At 36.1% G+C, this 21,469-nt stretch overlaps 2 protein-coding genes across 3 annotated transcripts in view; both read left to right on the plus strand.

Moving 5' to 3' along the window:
• The window catches only part of LOC142980636 (uncharacterized), a 47,849-nt gene extending 40,217 nt beyond the window's left edge, over nt 1-7,632 (plus strand). Inside the window, exons 3-7 of one of the 2 annotated variants that reach the window (XM_076126131.1) lie at nt 1,522-1,667; nt 2,133-2,246; nt 5,529-5,654; nt 5,999-6,532; nt 7,447-7,632. In XM_076126131.1, coding sequence (XP_075982246.1) covers nt 1,522-1,667; nt 2,133-2,246; nt 5,529-5,654; nt 5,999-6,532; nt 7,447-7,587 — 1,061 coding nt within the window. In that variant the 3' untranslated portion in view covers nt 7,588-7,632. The remainder of the gene's footprint in view (nt 1-1,521; nt 1,668-2,132; nt 2,247-5,528; nt 5,655-5,998; nt 6,533-7,446) is intronic. The other variant, XM_076126132.1, reaches the window with a different exon arrangement.
• Nucleotides 7,633-10,363: 2,731 nt separating this feature from the next.
• On the plus strand, nt 10,364-19,660 carry LOC142980674 (cytochrome b5-like). Its single transcript, XM_076126186.1, has 4 exons — nt 10,364-10,457; nt 14,195-14,321; nt 15,510-15,638; nt 18,837-19,660. Exons 2-4 carry the CDS (start codon nt 14,202-14,204, stop codon nt 18,951-18,953), a joined length of 366 nt encoding a protein of 121 aa, XP_075982301.1. The 5' UTR covers nt 10,364-10,457; nt 14,195-14,201; the 3' UTR covers nt 18,954-19,660.
• Nucleotides 19,661-21,469: the final 1,809 nt, after the last annotated feature.

Genomic DNA, 21,469 nt, shown 5'->3' on the forward strand with positions numbered 1-21,469 from the left:
TATTAATAATTAATGTAATATAATAGGAACACAAAAGGTTAAGCAGTTCGATCCGGTTATTAATTATTCCCTCAGTGGACTAGTTACCGCCCACAGTTGCGGACAGATCGACAGATTAATGTTTTAAATATATTAGTAAGTGTTTGTTTGTATGTTTGTAACCTAGTATTTAGAAACTAATTAACATATGAAAGGAAAAGTATTTGTTTCTCAATTGAAAAAGATTATAAACTTTTATGATATTTTTAATACAAATTAATTATTAATATAAACTAGAAGAACCATGTGGCTCCAAGAAATACATACCTATAAATATAAACTTAAGTAACATATATTTTACTCCAGATTTCTAACTGTCTACACGATTAATCTTGTCAAAATCGGTGCAGCAGGTCCACGAGGCATGTGCAAAAGACCGTATTTTAACTTATAATATTAGTTTCGGAGTAAAGAGTAAAAACTTTCTTTAAAACTTTAACTACTTGGTCGAAAAAATGCAACTAACTGAATTTATGATAAATTGTATGGTAATCCGTTTTACAGTAAACTTACATTCCTATTTTCATAATGTCCATATTCCCAATCAATATTTTTCTAGTGAATGACGCGAGGCAAGACTAGTGAATATTAAATCTATATCGAAACCGTCTCAGTGAACGATACACAATAAATTATTCAGCGGCTTCAGCGCGATTATAGGCTAATAATAATGACCATATTAACTTATTATACTAATAGATCTCTTTCTCTTTATGTTATACTAGCTGACCCGCGCAACTTCGCTTGCGTCACATAAGAGAGAATGAGTCAAAATTGTCCCCGTTTCTGTAACAGTTTTTACTGGTACTCTGCTCCTATTGGTCGTAGCGTGATGATACATAGCCTAAGACCTTCCTAGATAAATGGGCTATCTAACACTGAAATAATTTTTCAAATCGGACCAGTAGTTCCTGAGATTAGCGCGTTCCAACAAACAAACAAACAAACAAACTCTTTAGCTTTATAATATTAGTATAGATGTATTATAACTTGACTGCCTCTGTGCCGCGTTATTTATATTAAAAAGTAGTTTATATTAAAACTAGCCTTTGCCCACGACTTCGTCTACGTGGTTTATGACTTAGGACATATTTTTTCATACATACTTTCATTCGCTATTTTATCCCGTTGGGAGCAGAATTGATAAAAATCCTTTCTTAGCGTATGCCTATGTCATAACATCTACCTGCATGCCAAATTTCAGGCTGATCCGTCCAGCGGCTCAGGCAGTGCGTTGATAAATCACAATGTCAGTCAGTCAGTCACCTTTGATTAATACTCGTATATACATATAGATATTTTATGATAACAGCCCGGATTCTGGTAATATGGCTATTAAATCATTGAATCAAAAGGTTCGTTCCCCATTACATACACACACTATTTCATAGGTGTATTTCATACATCCTTGCATAAATCTTCGGGTACAACAGGCGTGATATTATGTATTTAAAACCCTCAATATATAATATATTGTTGCAGTGTCATCACACAGTTGCAGCAAGTTAATGCAGTGGTACAGTCAGTTCGAGGAGTCCCATGAGGTGGAGGGCTCGGCAGACCAGCTCGCCACCAAGCTGGCTACAGGAGTGGCGGACTTTGCCAGATTCACTGACTGGTCCAAACAGGTAACTGACGCATGAGTGAGGTGATTACTGACCTATTTTGGATACAGACTAGACTTTTGATGAAAAACTGCACTCCCAGCGTATTGTACAAGACTTGTTTTGTGAAGTTATTTTAAATATCAAGGGGTAGTTAATGGATAGTACGGTAGACGGTACAATAGACTGTTGCGCTACTAATTAATAATTATTATGAAGCTATTTGGCATAACTCGAAAATCATATGCAAAGATTGAGTGACGAAAGGCATGTCATTCAAATCATAAATTTATTTGAGTGACAATGTTTTGTAACCCATTTTACATAAGAATACCTGACGTTTCAGTGCAGGTAACACTGGCCATGGAACTGGCATAAAAAATAAACATGCAACGCGACAGTTTAAAATGAATTTACCCGTTTTCAAGCGGTGGAAAATAAAACGGAATATGAAGGTGAAAAACTTTAATTAGTATATTTGTATGTCAGGATCAGCGAAACTTCACGTTGTCGGAGGTGTCTCAGTGCACGGGGCAAGATGGCCGCTGCCTCTACATCGTGTTCGACAACAGAGTGCTGGACCTCACCGAGTTCCTGCCTTATGTAAGTATATTTAATTAAGTATAATCTATACTAATATTACACTAAGCTGAAGAGTTTGTTTGTTTGCTTGAACGCGCTAATTTTCAGTGTTAGATAGCCCATTTATTACGCTAAGACCAATAGAAACAGAGTAGCAGTAAAAAATGTTACGAAAACGGGGAAAATGTTGACCCATTCTATCTTATATGACGCTAGCGAAGTTGCGCGGGTCAGCTAGTTATACATATACCGCCCCAGGGTGGTGTAGCGGAAGAGAGAGTAGTGAGAGGTGACTACCACACAAGGATCTTAGCTTCAAATCCCAGGGTAAACCATATGGCAATTCCTGATCTTTCTAATTTATTATTCCAAATGATTGTCCATTATTAAAGATGGTGTCAAACCAAGTGCCTGGGTAAACTCGCTCCAGAACTCCACTTTTATTGTTAGTTTGAACACAATTATACCTGACACAGTTTCTAGTTTCGAATAATATTTCCTGCAATAATAGCAAGGAGAGCAATAAATCCTATTCATTCAATTATGTATACTATGATAACCATCCACAAATATTTGGAAACATTGCTCTACAAAGGTAACAGCTGATGCAATCATGTGTGACAGTTTTCCCATAAAATCATATAGCTAGTATCTGTGGTAAGGAAATCACCTTCGTGCCCTTGATCTAAAGATAACATAACAGACGATGTGTATGAATTATGATAGGATATTGGACGACGTGAGCTCCATACAACCTGATCAGTGAGGGACTGGCGTTACTGATGGAATACTGTAATTGATAGTAGTGCCTTTTTATTCCGACATACTTCGTCTGCACACAACAACAATAGCCGCGTGGATCGATCTCTGAGGTTAAGCTACACGTGTTGAGGTTGTTCTGTGGATGGATGACCATTGGGTACGGAACCTTGTTGTGTGGGTTTGGGACTTGGCATAAATTTTAGATTCAATTGTTTTTTTTATTTCTACACATCCATTTATATTAAAACTTTTACACAGCTTTTGCATTTAATGATATATACGTAGTTGAAAATAATACAAAAAAGTATATAGCACTGAAATGAAACTGAATTTACGTTTAAAAGTACAATTGTCGTTTATAAAGTAAAAGCCAGGCTGACAATAAATATTCGTATAGACGCGTTCATGTAAATAATTGTTTGTGCCTCCGATTTCATTCAACCATGATTATTATCAAACTTATTGCAACATTTTCAATATTTTGTTCACTACAGAATCAAATGGAACTAATATTTTTTTTGACATTCGCATAATAATATGTCCATTTATCAATGTATTTTTTTTATCTATTAATACTAAAGAACGTCACTTGGTACGATCCTTATAAACTTTTCTTGCGTTCAAATTCATGTGCCACGAATAAAAATAGACTGCCTGGCTGGCGCAGTGGTTTAGGTCACCACGCCGCTACCATTGCATCGGGAGGTCGTGGGTTCGATTCCCGGAACAATTATTATTTGTGTCATCCACAAGTAATTGTTTCGTGTCTGGTTGAGCTTTGTGTTCGTTGTTTTTATGTTTGTAAAATTCCCCGTGACACAAGAACAATTATTAGTACGGGTGTTGTCTTTAAAAAAAAAAGTATTACAGAGATTTTGAATAAAACTGATTTCACGTGACAAAGTCACTATGAATACTTCTAATAGCATAGGATTTTCAGCTTATTCACTAAAACTTTTACTCTCGCTTTAAAACATCGAAACAGATTCAGAAATATCTATAACAATAAAACTCTTTTCCGTGGAGTAGCCGTAGGTTGAAAGTCAGAGGTGCAACATCGTGGGCGAGGCCGTGGGAGTCCACTCACTGAAATATATCCGCTGTTATTTATTGAGCACGTCGTAAAGTTATCACTTGTACATCATTTATCAACTCTTCGATATGATTTATTGCTTGTTTCATCATTCTGTGTAACTTAACTGTACCAAGATTCTCCACCACTATCGACTACCGACGCATGACATTCGGTTCAGCGCCTCTAGCGGGCGTCGTAGAAACTATTTTGTCAGTACATTTTAAATGTCAAACTTTCGATACATTAGTATTGCCTTATTTTATTAGGTCGGGGAAAAAGTCTTTTCGCATTATAGTATATACGAACTTGTAATAAAATCTTTTCTCTACACAAAAAAGCTCGATATTTGGGTACCTCACGAGCTCACTGAAAGAAACCTAATGAACCGTGTACTCATTTGTGATTCTTGAAGCCAAAAGATTTTTTTACAAGTTCATACATACTATAATGCGAAAAGACTTTTTCAGTATAACAGTTTAAAAACATTCAAAACATGCTTTATCAAAAGTGAATGGTATTAAATCTCTGATAAAATACTTATAAGATTAATTAGGTATCATTGTGAAGTGATCTATAAAACATTTGTTTATCAACACATAAGTCAGCTATCGTAATAGATGTAAATCTGATGTAATGTGTGTCTGTAGTTTAATAGTTTATGCAATCATTACGAATAATTAGATAACTTATCATTATTCTGTTATGTGTATAATTTACATATGTCACGTGCAAAATGTAGAATCTTTTCTACATTTTACACTCATAGCCAGTTGCGCTTACCGGCCGGTAAACGATCAGTGGATTAAGCAACTTGTGGAATTTGAGCTGAACGTCTCCGTGTTTAAGACAACACACTTAAATTCCCGGTCATATGCAATGTTTTATTTTCCATTAAATAATAGTCGTCAAACTAGAGCGATTACTGTTTGAAGACCTCTAACAATAGGTTAGCCACATTTAGAAGAAAAGGCATGTCTCTTTAAATAGGACAACATGAATAAATAATTTGAGTCATTTTTGACTATTCGTAAATACGCTCATTTTTTTCTACCGTTTACTAGGCATATTGCGGTATAATTTTGTTTGTTGCACAACGATTTCTCTAGTTGCCCAAGAACCAACCCTTTTCAAAAAATCGTACAAGTATGCCAATTGTAGGAGGTTTTATACTTACTTACATTTTGTAGATGAAGTATCAATAAATAACAAATGCAAATGTTTTAAATTATTGTACTTTAATGGTAACTGGGTTGTGGACGTCAGATAGGCTAAGCTAATATATATAAAAAAGACGTAACAACACTTATAATATGTTAAAATAACTGTTTAACTTGCAAATTTAGAAAATTATGGAATAAAAAAAGATTTGTGTCGGCGTTGTGTATTCTATTTAATTTGTAAGGAATAATTCAATAAAACAAAAATGGCTAAACGGTACATATTATATGTAACGTCTCGTTGTCCAGCACTCGGGCGGTTCCTCAATCCTCCTGGAGTACGCTGGTCACGACGCCAGCGCCGCCATGCGCGCGGCCGGCATGCCGGCGCAGGTCTTCAACCAGTTCCTGCACAAGTTCGTCATCGGACGAGTCGTGAGTATACACAGAGTACTAGGTCTAATTGGGTATCTATTTTTTTCCCATCCTTCTAGTGAGTGCTTACAGATGAACTAATAATTATGATAAATGCTAAAAATGCGAAATCTCTGTCAATATATAAGACCTAATAAAAACCCAGACCTAAGCCTTAATAAAAAAGCTAAACATTAAAGTTGCTGCAGTAAAAGAAGGCATTTGTTTTACAAGCGGATAGCGTGACAGCTAGTTGATTCGATATTAATCAGTCCCACATGCAATTAATTCGATAATATTAGTAAATTTTCGCACTACTTTATCATCTTTGTTTTAAAACTTACTTAAATTACTGTTTTTGCCAGGTACCATCAAAACCAACTCCTCCAACTTCTGAACCTACCATAGACGACATGCCTGCATCACCCGAGACCCCCTGGTCTACAGGACTGACCATGGCTCCTAAACCATCAACCACAACAACAACAACCACCACTACTACTGAGCTACCAACAACAGCGCGACCTTCATCTACCACAGACCTGGAATCAGCTGAACTGCCGATATTCGAAGCAGAATCATCAGACATGCCTTCTATGCTCGATTTCGCTTCATCAGGCGAAGTATCTGAGTCGGCATCACCATTTGAAGGTTCATCATCACTGCCTGAAGCCTCACCATCATTGATGCTTGAAACATCATCTACGTCGAAGGAGCCTTCAAAACCTTCATCTTTACCACCAGCGCGTGAATCTAGATCATTGCCTATATCAGCTGCATCAAACCAGCTGTTACCAAAGGCAGCTAGTTCAAAGTTAACTAAGTCTAATTCAACGGAGACTAAACGTATGAATGCGTGCGGGTGGTTCGCGATGTCTACTGGTCTTTGTGAGTATATTGTAAGTTTTACAGCACAGAAGCACCTGACATCAATCCAACTAATTACAGGCCCGTCTAGCCTCTTCTGGGCAAAGGCAGATCCTGAAATAAGCGGGCTTAGGCCTTGAATTCACCGCCCTGCCCCAGTGCGCCCTCATCTTATCTTTGACAAATACTTTAATACTTGCTGTAGTAACCTAGATAAATAACAGTATCGCTCAAAATGAGGCTCTCATTGAAAACCAGCGCTGCAATATCTTCGTGGTATTGCAGCATATAGCTGAATGAGGGCCTCATTGTTGGCAATACGTGCACATATTGTTCTTTTTTTTATTGTTTATTGCCAACAATAAAATTATTTTCAATTTCAATTTTCATTTCAATAAATGCTATGCGTGGTTTATTTAAACAAGTATATAGCAACATCACTGTATACTCGGCGGTGCACGATGACAATAATGATCATATTATTAAAAACACATTTGTGACATTTTAGAGCACTTCAGACGAAAGAATTTTACCGTCAATTGTACAGTCCCCAAAGTTTTTTGAGCTAAGGACTAATAATAGGGCTGGAACGGATAACGCACACCACCAGTAAGAGGTCAGACGCAGGACCAACAGCTTTACGTGCTCTCAAGGCACAGAGGTCTACGACGATGAACTTCCTAACTCCGGCCAATCTATGAGAGATTCCTTTTAAAAAAACTTAGAACATAAAAAAAAATCAAAAATGTTATTGACATAAAATCTGTTACAATATCCACACATTGTCCTGACATCTATGCTAGCCGAAACTGTATTACAGATGCCAGTGTCTTCACCCTTGCTTAAGAACATGACATTATTTTAGCATAAAACAAAAAGAGTATTAAGAAAAAAAAAACTATAACTAGAATACAACATTGACATTGAACATTTGTTGTTGTTTCAGGTAAAAATAGAGAGAATGTATGAGAACTACAAGGGCATGATCACACGCGTCTTCGTGCAGACGAGAGCGACGTACGACCAGCTCGCGAGGAGATACGGCCTCGACAGACTCAAGTGGCGAAGAACACGTGTACTATTATAACTTAGTCATAGATTATGTTTAATTAGATTAGTTAGAAATAAATGTAAAATAATGAATATGTTTGGTTTTATTTTACCTGTAGTGAGAGGTGAAAAATATGCGTGTTTAGTCGTTTATATGTTCTCTGTGTAAGTTTACTGCCAAATAACGGGCTTGTATCTTTTTGATGATAACTGTCAACGATATACCTACTCGTAGTCTAGTAAAATTACCGCCAGTTGGGAAGGTAGAGTCAATGAGAAATTATACTTCAATGTTACTATATCTATTATATTATTATGCTTTTAGGACCTCTTAGTTTTATTTATTTCAATAAGGTTCAAAAAAAATCTTTTGTCACGCCATCTTCATCATGCACACATAAACGAAAAGTTCTATAACACATTTCTTGGGTCATGCAATGTCCCCAACCTGCAGTTGGCCAGTGGACTGTTGGACTCAGGGGTGGGATAGTGGTGGACTAAAAAAGTTAGCAGACTTAACGGCTGATATCACTATCTCTAAAATATTGAGATATTTTTACACACATTTGTTTGACTTATCACTTTATTTATGAAAAAAGTAATCCGTGAGGCATGGACTTAGCTTTGTATATGACTGCAGCCTATCAAAAAGACATTTATCGAATAAGGAAAGGAATTACATAATTTATACAATCTATTAAGAATTTAAAAAGATTACACGATTTAAATCAGTACGTGACGACTTTTTCTCGAAATTATTTGCGTAGTTTTGATTGCAGTCATATAATATATAATTAGTAATTACAGAATCAAAACAATATTATCTATTAAGTGCGTGCGTTATTAGATAAATAGATAACGTATCCTCTTGGGAATCCCGCTGATAGAAGGAGGATTTACTTGTGTGTGACCAGGGCTGACCGCTGTGAGGGATATCGAAATGTAACAGGACTTACGTCCTTATTTATAAGTCAAAATTATTCTACATTAAACTAAGCAAAGTGCTACATTCTTACTTATTCTTCGAAACATAATTTTAGAAACAATGTTACGTGCGTATAAGTTTAAAATCCATACTGACACTTCAAACGGGACAAAATGTCTATTTGTTTGGTAATATACCACACCACGGCTATACCACCAAATACATTTTTATAAAGTTTATATGGTTAAAATTTAAACAGTTTATATGGTCACATAGATGGTTAAAAATTCAAGATCAAATATGGTCTTTTTTTTATCCAAAACTACAATACAATTTTATCCCGTTGATTCTATTACTATGGGAATTGTGATCCAATTGATTCTATACAAACCTAGTCCCGACAGTAACAAACATGTTAAAAAATAATTATAGTTGTTCTGAAGTAATCTGCGTTTCGATGATTCATTTTTATTTACATAGATCAAAATCACATGTAACGAAAATTCGTTTTTTTAAGCATGAAGTGAGATGTCCACATCAACCCTGTCAATTGTCTAATAATAACACGAGACCACTCGATCATGAGTGCAAGTTATATTAAACAATACATTACATTATTATTATATACTTCTTAAGAGTGTTATTGTAAACATGACAAAGTCAAGTGTGTTAATGTACTACTCAATTTGTCGACTATTATAACCGAACGTGTACACAGGACTGTAAAAAATACATCCTCATTTTGAAAACATAGTACCACATAAAGCGCTTGCCGAGGCTCTGTGGATGGGTGACCATCTTATTCACATCGAGTTCCTCCGTGTTAAATTGTAGTCGTTAACAGTAGTCAGAAGCTCGACAGTCTGACAACCGGGCTTACCGAAGAGTATCGTGTTATAACCCAGGTAACTGAATTTTCATACAACTGTCATCAACTATTTTATCCCCGTGGGGGTAAAATTGATCAAAATCCTTTCTTAACGGATGTAAAGTTTACGTCATAACATGCATGCCAAATTCAAGCCTGATCCGTCCAGCGGCCCGAACAGTGCGTTGATAGATCACTATGTCAGTCAATCAGTCACCTTTGAGTTATATATGTTACTGTAAAAGCCCGGACTGTGGTAAATCCTAAGATTTTCCGGTAAAACCTAAGATTTACCAACTCTCAATGGTAGAAGTCCGAACGTTCTTTTATTTCGAACTTTTACCACCATTTAATTGGCAAATCTTAGGATTTACATAATGACACGGTAAGAGTTGATTATAATGTGTTTGAGCCGTAATATAATGATATTGCTAGGGATATATTTATATGCCCTAATATATTTATAATGAGAGTTTGAAGATGTCGCCGGAGCCCCGCTTCGCGGGGCTCTTCCTTCTGGGTGGTTTAAAATAACCACGAAGGCTGAGGTGGGAGCTTCGCTTCGCTCGCTCCCACCTCAGCCTTTTAACCTAACCTACCCATGTCGGTTTGCCGAAAACTCCTTCTTTATAACTATTAAATTATTTTATATTAGCTACATTTACCTGCCCTTGAGGTATATCCTAAGATTTACCAAGTGAATAGGGGTAAAAGTTCGAAATAAAAGAATTGTTCGGACTTTTACCATTGAGAGTTGGTAAATCTTAGGTTTTACCGGAAAATCTTAGGATTTACCACAGTCCGGGCTTTTACAGTAACATATATACTTATTTAGATATAATATTTAAAATAGTGTAGTAGTAACACACCTAAGAGTTCTTTAACACACTTGAAGCAATGCAGAGTCCCGAACCCGCACTTGGCTTGTAGGTGTATTGAAGGCCTAACTACATAACCTGCGCACCTGCAACCAAACTTTTACAACCGCGTCATTATCAGTATCAGTGGTGTCCGACACGTAACTGATAGCTTATCAACGTCTGTTAACGGTTATCAACGATAGTGATAACCAGTCGATAGTTGATACCGACTCGGGACACACGCATCAATACCGGTGAGTTTCAAAAAACGAACGAAAATTTTACAAAAGAAAATTATATTGTTAAGGAAATGATGAGTTATTGACTCAAAATGGCAAAAATAGATCGTAATTTTTTATAATTTTAATTATTTAAACCGTAAATTTAAATGAATTGAATTTGATTTTTTTTTTATGGACATTTTACCAAGTATATAAAACGTGAAGATAACATTTTAATTCCCTTCAAAGGAACTTTAAGCATTTTGCTGATGCATCATTTTACCATTTAAACCTAAAATGACATGTGAAATTTTAAATATTTCACAATTATTTAAAACTATAACGACCCAAATCGGTGCACCAGTTCTGGACTTTTAGCTTCACTAACAAACATCAAATCATTCTCAATCACAATAAAGAAGAAGTTTATAAACATCATCGTCTCTGCTCACCCCAAAAACAAAACACTAGCGTTGTACTACAAAAAAGAAATCATTTACTTAAAGTTTTCATCTACAAATGTAATAGCAGAGAGAAAACATCGTGCATTGTAACTGTGACCTAGTTTATACAATTGATTTTTGAAATCTGTCGAGAGTTCCGCTCTTGCTTTATTTCTTACTGGATGGAAAAGTATCTTTAACACAATAAATACAAGTGTTACCAATTTATAGTATATACAGTTATATACTATATTTTTTGTATAAATGCGATACAAGCCACGAGCTTAGTGCAGGGACCGCTCTAAACTTTGCATTGTATAATTAGGTTTCTGAGGTACATATAGCGGTAGTTTATCTATTCAATAGATTAACACAAATATTAACTACCGCTAAATGTGCCTCGGAAATTGGGCAATAAACTTGACAGATGAATAGATAACATAGGTACATTTAATGAGACTAAATGTACCTAAGAAATCGGATAAAGTCATCTTCGTTTGATATGAGTTATTCTACTATTTTCTAATATCTCCATTCTCACTACAAACACAATTTGCGATTTAGTCGCATAATCTAATAAAAGATAGACAGATAGACTTATGGATTTGTAGTATCGTATTTTTTAATCTAGCATTGCTTTGTACAATAGACATTAACTAATCTCTGCGTGGCTTATGTATTGAACATAATTTCTATTAGGACTTGTCATAAATTCTTTTTGCACAATGGTTCTTGATCCATCTATACTAATCTATACTAAGATTATAAAGCTGAAGAGTTTGTTTGTTTGTTTGTTTGTTTGTTTGAACGCGCTAATCTCAGGAACTACTGGTCCGATTTGAAAAAATATTTCAGTGTTAGATAGCCCATTTATCCAGGAAGGCTATAGGCTATATATCATCACGCTACGATCAATAAGAGCAGAGCAGCAGTAAAAAATGTCACAATAACGGGAAACATTTTGACCCATTCTCTCTTATGTGACGCAAGCGAAGTTGCGCGGGTCAGCTAGTTTTAAATAAATCTAACAGTTTTTTTGAATTTATGCTTTTACCCTGCTTGCAATAAGCCTTTATCAATGAATTGCCCAGTTTTATATATGCTTAAAAGTTATGTACTCACATACACTATCAAATAAATAATTACGGAATCATGTTATCTTGCTCGTGCAAAAAAAAAACCAATAGTCATTGATCTTAACCGACAATGAGTCAATATAATCACTAAACCTATGAGTGTATGTATAACTACATATAACACTATATAACTGTATCTTATCACATAATTACGTACATATTTGATAAATCATCCATTATTCCAGTTCGTCATACGTTCTTTGTAATCTAAAACTAGTTTGTTCTAGATTTTTGCCTACTTCCGCATTGTATATAGATTATTTTTTGTCACTTGGGTTTTTTTAAATGAGTATGTACAACAGTTTGAGTACAAAGTCCACCTAGAATCACTTTCTTAATTGAAATCTCCAAATATATTTTCTATTTAATATTTATCATAATGGCTTTGTCAACAAAAAGGTTAAGCTGCGCTTGCCGAGATTGTTGTTAATGGATGACCATCTTATACATATCGAGTTCCTCCGTGTTTCGGAAAGCGCTTAAAATTGTGGGTCCCGGCTGTAATTTTCAAAGATCTTTAACATTCCTTAATAGTAGTCAGCAGCTTGAAAGTCTGACAACCAGTCTTACTGAAGGGTATCGTGTTATCACAGGTATCTGGGTTGTGGAGGTTTGATAGGCAGTCGCTGCATGTAAAATACTGGTATTAAGCTGCATCCAGTGAGACTGTCAGCCAACTCCAACAAAGTTGGAAGAAAGGCTAAGCTAATGATATCATAAAAAACTGACAATATCATAAAAACATTAGAATTTAATACGTATATTTTACAAAAAATAAATTTATTTTCAGTCTTTTTTAAATAAATGACTGTGCACTACTTCGTCACAAAAAGATTTCCATGTTTAATAAATTATGTTATATGTTAAGCCATTTAACAAACGAACGTACAGTCTCACAAACTCCTACATATTATATGTACGGAAGCAGGATTATAGTGAGTGAAGTTTAATCAAAATAAAAATATTTAGTGTTTTATTATATTTCAGTCTAGAACGTTTTAATTAGTTAGTATTGTAGAATAACACTGACACGCAAATATAAATCGACTTAGATTAAGTATCGCTTACTTTCAAAAACAAATATCTCAACATGAAACTTGTTATTTTATCAATGCATTTGGTAATAATCACAATAATTAGTGTTATCAGAATTACGTGATGTCTAGTGATTGTTATCAGGCTGATCCGTAGATATGATACGAACACGTTTTAAGCCTCGCCTCGGATTATTACCTCATCAACGAAATATTCGACTTAATCATCATAATAAAACCAACACGATAGTTTTAATTGTAGAAATAAGGAGGAGTACCTTACCTTACCTTAGTAGCGTACAGGATTACACACAGGAAAGCTTGCGTGCTCAATGCTCGCGATTTTCTTCGCGCGCACATGTCATGAGCATGGCACTATCTATCTATCTATCGTATGGTTATTGGTCAACCTAGTGTCAAAGTTGTTCAAGCCGCCCGAAAGGCCTTTGACGTGGCTTAACGACTGTTATCTTAGTAGACAACAACCGGGACCGACTTTTTACGTGCCCTCCGAAACTTGGAGACGCTCAGTTCAAATACCACCATGCGGTCACCCAATTATAGAATGACCGCGCCAACGGTTGCTTAACCCACAGATCGTTTACCGACCGGTGAGCGCAACTGGCTTTGAGCGCCTCAAAAGCATGGCGCTTGATCTTTCCTGTATTCTTCTTGTCCTAGGAACCAGCGGCGGTTGCCAAATGTTTTTGGTTGTCACATACTGCTTTATAAAAAAACGATTTTAGGTATTATACGTGGGATCGGCGGACTAAAGAACATAAGTCAAAAAGTTCGATATTTTTTTCATTAGGTCTCTCGACTTCAAATAATTCAATACGCCATCTGACTAAAGCACTTAAGTCACCGAGAAATAATTCCCAGCATACTAAGTGGTGTACCTTATCAGCCTCGCACAATTTGAAAATTCCAAGGCGGAATAAAAAACGTTTTTTATTGTTACTGTAAAGTTCGACTTTTTGATTTATGTTCTTTAGTCCGCCGACCTAGGCCTAGATATATTCGCATAAGGTTTATTTTCAAAACCATGTGCATAGAGATAATTTGTATCAATGTTGCGCCATCATATTTATTTAAGAAAATATATACAAATCAATGTGTAAGGGCAGTCTGAATGACTGAATGTTGTTACATTGCAGGAACAAAATGGCGGAATTCAAAGAGTACACGTTCGCGGATGTCGCGACACGCAACGGCCGCAACGGCCAGCCTCTCTGGATGGTCTACAAGGACTCCATCTATGACCTCACCAAATATATGCACGAGGTAACTATTGTACTTAGTTATTTTACATGTGTTTCTTATATATGTCGCCAAAAGTCGTAATTTCCACAGGACATCCCGTGAAAAGAACATTCATTTTTTTTTTTTAACTAAATCCTCTATCTCCAAAGGAATCAAATACATTTGCTATCTTTCTGAGAATACAATAATCTAACAAAATAAACTTAAAATTCAGGTCCTTTCCTTCCGTCCCGAATTCAAAATTCAAAGCAACAATTACATATATTATTAGTAGCGTAAAAATCCAATAATTCCATTTTATTTTTCTCGTAACTCCATTGTTCATAAAAGGTCTTACAATGCCGACCCGACATGATAAGAATTTAGCACATATCCGTTCTTAGGCCAAAAACCTAAACTGCATTACTAGGTACAACATATTCGCGGAAAACAATTTGTAGAAAGTATTCACGTCATATTCTTATCAATATCTTTATCTAATCAGTTATCGGTTTCGCAATACTTGGTCTCAAAAATGTGATTGTATTACTGACATAAATAGAATTTGTTGTGAAATAAACTGCCTACTAAGTCTACAAATCTTTTACGAAACAAAGTATTATAACGGATTAGCTTTATTTATTAGGTATGCAAAATTTTATGTGAAGTTCTGATGAGCTGTAAAGTGTTTCACTTCCAATCAATTATGTATCATCATTATCTTCACCTTATCCGAAGTTACGACGTGGAACGACATTTTTACAACCGGCCGTGGAAATTATAAAACTGTACATGAATAAACAATAAAATAATCAGAGATTACATAACATTTATTAGTAAGATAGCAATATACAGCAGCGGGATTGATTTGACTGCGTCCGGGGCGCAGTGGTTTAAGTCGCCACGCTGCTACCATTGCGTCGAGGGTTTGTGGATTCGATTTCCACTCGGAAAATTATTTGTGCGATCCACAAATAATATATATTGTTTTGGGTCTGGTTGTACTTTGTGTCCAATGTTTGTGTGTTTGTTAAAGTCCCCGCGACACAAGAACAATTCTTAGTGCGGATGCAATAAAAAAAGATTCCCTACGTCTATCAACTATCGACAACCGGCTAGCTACTGAGAAATATTGTACGAAAATATAATCAGCGGCTCTGACGGGCGCCGAAGGAACAATTTTTGCAGTACATTTTAGTTCGTTACTTAGACGTATGGTTTCTATTCCAGCACCCTGGCGGTGATGACGTGCTCATGGACGAGGCAGGGAAGGACGCCACCAGAGCCTTCGACGACGTCGGCCACTCCAGCGACGCCAAGCACGTCATGACCAAACACAAGGTCGGAGAGATCGTTGAGGTAAGACATTGTGTTAATTACCTTTAATAATTAACAGACTAGTGTAAGAGTAGGAATGAACTAAGTTTGTGTCATGAAGACAAACATAGAAACAACGAATCCAAAAAACAACACGACATATGATAAACTAGCTGACCCGCACTACTTCGCTTGCGTCACATAAGAGAGAATAGGTCATAATTTTACCCGTTTTGATATTTTTTTTCACTGATACTCTGCTATTATTGGTCGTAACGTGATGTTATATAATCTATAGTCTTCCTCAATAAAGAGGCTATCCAACAGTAAAAATTTTTATTTGCACCAGTAGTTCCTGAATTAAGCGCGTTCAACCAAACTGTAAAATCTTTCTTATCTTCCCGAATTGAGGCAAAGGTTAGGTCTTGAGTTTACCACGCTGACCAAGCGCGGGTTGGACTTTGCCTTCCTATACACACTGTTTAATAACTCTAAGGTAGGTATGCTAGATTGTAAAGTTGTTATTCTTCACCGTTAAAACAAGTGATTTTAATAGATTATTTTCCGAAATGAAAAGAGAAACGGAACTTACCCTTTATTACAAACAATAAGGTCAATATGAAGTGTTTAGTAAGTAGTACGTTAATATCTCGACACAAGTTTACCCTCTCGCGCCGAGTGCAATGCAACGCTAAATTGCTAACCACTGTTTCATTACGAAAAGCATTCCGTTAGGATCACTATCCACTACAGCTATGCTATAACGACTTATTATATTAGGTCGGGGAAAAAGTCTTTTCGCATTATAGTATGTATGAACTTGTAAAAAAATCTCTTAGGCTTTAAGAATCGCAAATGAGTACACGGTTCATTAGAACCATTACATAAAATAAATAAATAAATGTAACCCTAAAGTCCCACTGCTGGGCAAGGGTCTCCTCCCGTAATGAGGGAGGGGTTAGGCCTTGATTTAATAGTCTTTTTTTATGCTTATTGCTTTTTATGCTCAAAAAACCTGAAAACTACCTGTTAATTTTAAGGCATTTTAAGTAGGCATATTTGACTTTAGCTTTAACTTTAAAACATAGGTTTGAGGAACCAACTAAATCTACAGTCATTTCGCTTAGCTGTAGCTACGCACATATCTAGTAGATACTGGACACATATCTTTACACACTAATCGACGATTAGCCTGAAAGGTATTCCGGTTCATGCGTAGTCGTTTAGAAATATTAATAATGAACATACCACACTAAGTAAAGCCAAACTTACAAGTACAGCCGAAAAAAGTCATTAGTTTTTATAATTAATAAGACATATGACTCGCTACTGGAGACGTATGTATGTAGGTATGTTTGTTACTCTTACATGCAAATACTACTGAACCGATAACGATGAAATTTAGTATAAAGGTAGCTAAAGATTCAGAATAACACATAGGCTAGGTACTTTTTATCCCGGAGTTCCCGAGGGATCAGAATTTACACGGGAAGGGTTTCCATGCCGACGAAGTCGCGGGCGGCCTCTAGCATTTAACTATTTTTAACGTAATTATGAGACTAGCCAAATGTCTTCACTGGTTAGATAGGTACACAATACCTCAAAATGTTATCCATTACATAAAATAGATAATTACATAGAATATGATGCCATATATTGGTGGATTACAAATATTGAGTTAACCTTTGCTGTTAAGCGCGTGATTGTGGCGAGGTGTCACGTACGCCTGCACCGTACTTAGTACGTACGATGTAATACTGCAACACTGAACAAATAATCATTGTTTGTGCCACGCTAGTTTGCACGTGCCATATCCACAATGGAAAATGCTTTTAAAACTATCTTATATGTATAATAACAATTGTCCCGGTTCATGGCTTATTAATAAGTGACAGATAATCTATACTTAATATTATAAAGCTGAAGAGTTTGTTTGAATGCGCTAATCTCAGGAGCAACTGGTATAATTTGAAAAATTCTTTCGGTGTTAGATAGTCCATTTATCGAGGAAGGCTTTATATTATTCCGCAACAACCAACAGGAGCAGAGTAGCAGTAAAAAATGTTTAAAAATCGGGGAAAATGTTGACCCATTCTCTCTTATGTGACGCAAGCGAAGTTGCGCGAGTCAGTTAGTTATTTATATAAAGTGATAAACGTACTTAAAAAAACATACAATATTCTATTCCATAATATAACCTGTTAAACTAAACTAACCTGTTAAAGTTATTTCAAAAAAATTGAGCGGTCACGTTTTATCTACGTCAATACTGAATTCCATTTTCATGCTATGACATACTCCGCTGCCTCCAGCGAGAGTACGATTATTCTTCTTAAATATCTCTGTCGCTTAAAAAATCGAAGATCCCGCTGTGATAACAAATATGATCACATACTCCCGGTTTCTGAGCAAATTTAACTGTGATTTTGACACAATTGAATAGATAAACTATCGCTAAATGTTTCTCAGAGACCGTTGGTTAGCCATGTAACTTTTCTACATGTAATACAAATCTTCGTAAAACAATAAACTTAAAATACGTACAGTAGACAAGCATTGTTTGTACTGAAAGGCTTTCGATCAGAAGGATAGCTTTAGAGCAGCGAAACAACGCCAAGTGAAGTATCGTCACTAATCAAGTAAAAACAAGCTCGACGCTTATCGCCCGCCATCGTTCGACTCATTCACTCCATTCACTCGCGAATGAACACTATTTGTCAATTGTTGTTACTCTTCACAAAGCTCTTAGAAAAACAATTGGTTAAATTAATGTCGCAGTTTTAGGTTAATAATTGAATTGTCTGCCTGGCCTGTATAGTAGTGTATCTGGCGTTACATGTTATAAAATTATTGGTTTCCTACCGTTACGGCGCAGTGGTTAAGGTGGTCGCCACGTTACTAACATTGCGTCGGGAAATGGTGGGTTCGATTCCCACAACGAGCAATTATTTTTACGATCCACAAATAATTGTTTCAGCTCTGGCTGAACTTTGTGTCCGTTGTTTGTATGTTTGTAAAAAAGTTGTCTTTCAAAAATAAATAAGAAACATGTAATGATTATGTACATATGTACTTTAAAAAACGCACCACAATTAAATACTGTCATGACACTTATTCTTACGTATTTCGTACTTCAACAGAAAGGTTGCCTTAGGTTAAAAGCGAACCTTCGTCAATTACAAAGGACGTTACAAAAATTTCCTGAGCCACCTGCTTAATTTCTTTTTTTCTATGATACAGGAGGAGAAACGATACGACGCTAACGGCAAGAAGAGGAAGCGTGTGGTCGCCGCGCCGGCAGAGAAGCCAGAAGGCCGAAGTTGTTTCAACGTGGTGACGTGCGGCTTGCTCGGCTGACACGCTGACCAACTCCCATAGGTTTACTCTTAGTCTAGTACGAGCCAAATCACAGTGTATTTCTGAATATAGCAGCAAGCCACTGCTCAACAGAAACAAATTAAAACATGCGAGAAGATTTTCTACTACCATTCATAGACTACAAACAGCTAGACATTGGCCAATTTTGTATGAAAAAAACTGATCAGCGCCCCTAGCGTATTGCACAAGAACTATTTACTTCACGTAATTGTAAAGTCAAACGCTCGCTTATCGAGATTAATTATAAAAATCAGTTAAATTACCATTGTATATTATTAACTTCAGAGCGATTGATTCAATTTATATTTTTATACAAACAAGTACGATTGAAAGTGGCACAGAGTATACATATTACTAATGTTGTGCGTGCCCTTCAGCTGTTAAGAGAACATCTATCAGAAAAATCTGTTGCTTTCGCCCATACATTTCACTTTACAAACACAATCACGGCAGTTTCGGTATTTGTATGCTGTTCCAATTAAGGCCTTCCAACATGAGGCGAGCGCGTTTCTCTGGCGTTTGCGCGTCTCGGGCGCCTGATGTGAGGTCAGCCTTACTATTGCATATAGACGTAGGTATAACTTATAAGTAAGGAAATAATATTAAGAATACATTAGCTTCGTTAAGTTACTAATTATTTATTTATTATAACTTTTCAATTAGATAATAAAATATTTTTATAATCATTCTAACTTTTTTATTTAGTACCTTATTATAACACTGGTATTCAGCTGCATCCGGTGAGACTTGAAGCCGGCTCCAACATAGTTAGTTGGAAGAAATGCTAAGCTAATTACCTTGCCTTAATATGAAATTATGAACATGAAGATTTGAAGACTGCCTCTTTGGCGCGGTCGGTATTTTGTACGACTACTGATCTCGGGGTTTCAGGTTCGATTCCTGGGTCGGGCAAAATGCTATTGGTAGTTTACAAATTTATAAGATTAATCTCAATCATAGTATTTGGGACAGATGCAGTATGCTATAGCCTTCGAATATATCAAGCGTGAGGTTATGTACCTTACATTTTAAATGTAGGAATTCAGGTAACCATAACTACAATAAAGATACCGATAACGTTTTAATAAAGGCATGCCTAAAATATGTAACCGCAGTGATAGCCGAGTGGTTTAAGTTTCCACCTCCCACGCAAGTGGTTGCAGGTTCGAATCCGAGGCAACACACCAATGACTTTTCGAAGTTATGTGTGTATTACAAATAATTATCACTTGCTCTAACGGTGAAGAAAAACATCGTGTGGAAACCTTGCATGCCTAAAATTTGTTTAATACATTTATTAAGGACATTATGCAAAGTCCCCAACCCGCACTTGGCCAGCGTGGTGGACTCAAGGCCTAACCCTTCCTCTCGTTTGGGAGGAGACCCTTGCCCTGCAGTGGGACAGTAATAGGTTTAACAAAAAAAATGATGTCAAAACACGTAACATTTTAGATATTTCGCATAAAATCATGTAAAGAAGGGAGTTATCAATATGATTACGTTTTGAATCCGTCACGGGAGTCCCTGGACACCGCCGCGCCGGCTGATTGGAGCCTACGTCACTGGCGTGTGACAAGTTCTATTGTGTCACTGAATTATTTCTATTTTGTAATATACTCGACAGGTTTGCGAGGACATGGCAAATTTGAAACATATAATAACATCTGCCACGAATAATCTAAACTAACATTATAAAGCTGAAGAAATTGTTTGTTTGTTGGAATGCGCTAATCGCAGGAACTACTGGTTCGAATTGAAAAAATATATTTGTGTTGAATAGACCATTTATCGAGGAAGGCTTTAGGCTATATAACATGGCGCTACAGCCATATGGAGCGGAGTAGCAACGAAAAATGTTACAAAAACAGAGAAAATTATGACCCATTCTCTCTTATGTCACGCAAGCGAAGTTGTCACCTAGTAAGTAGGTATATAAAGTTAAATATGTTTTATGTTTGCCACGCTGACGTGAACATCATGAATAATTAAATAATAATAAACATCATGAAATTCTTTTTACCTATTACTGTTCCATGTATGGACAATAGTCTCCTCCCGAAGGTGGAAAGGGGTACGTCTTGAGTCAACCAGGCAGGCCAAGTGCAGGATGGCCACAAGCACCAAACAGGTAGTTGTAAGAAAACTTTAAATTGTTTGTATTTAACTAAATTGTTTGCATAAGATTTTGCTTTTTGTGTCTTCATACATAAGCAAATATTTGTTTAACTGTGTATAAACTAATTACTTAAAATATTAGTAAACACTTCAAATGGTGTGCTAAATTCGTGGCTCAAAGACTACTAGTGACCTCTAGTAGAGCAAGTTGGAGGCACAGCTTCATAAGTGATTTTGTGACTTGTTTCAGCGATAATATTTAATGTACGTAAAGCATATTAAATGCGACACCAATAAGTAAACGAGTAATTATATTTTATTTCACTATTGAAGCATGTCCTTCGAAACAAGCCCTAACACTATTATTTTGATTAAAATTG

This window comes from Anticarsia gemmatalis, chromosome 18, assembly GCF_050436995.1.
Source record: "Anticarsia gemmatalis isolate Benzon Research Colony breed Stoneville strain chromosome 18, ilAntGemm2 primary, whole genome shotgun sequence".
Lineage (NCBI taxonomy): Eukaryota > Metazoa > Arthropoda > Insecta > Lepidoptera > Erebidae > Anticarsia > Anticarsia gemmatalis.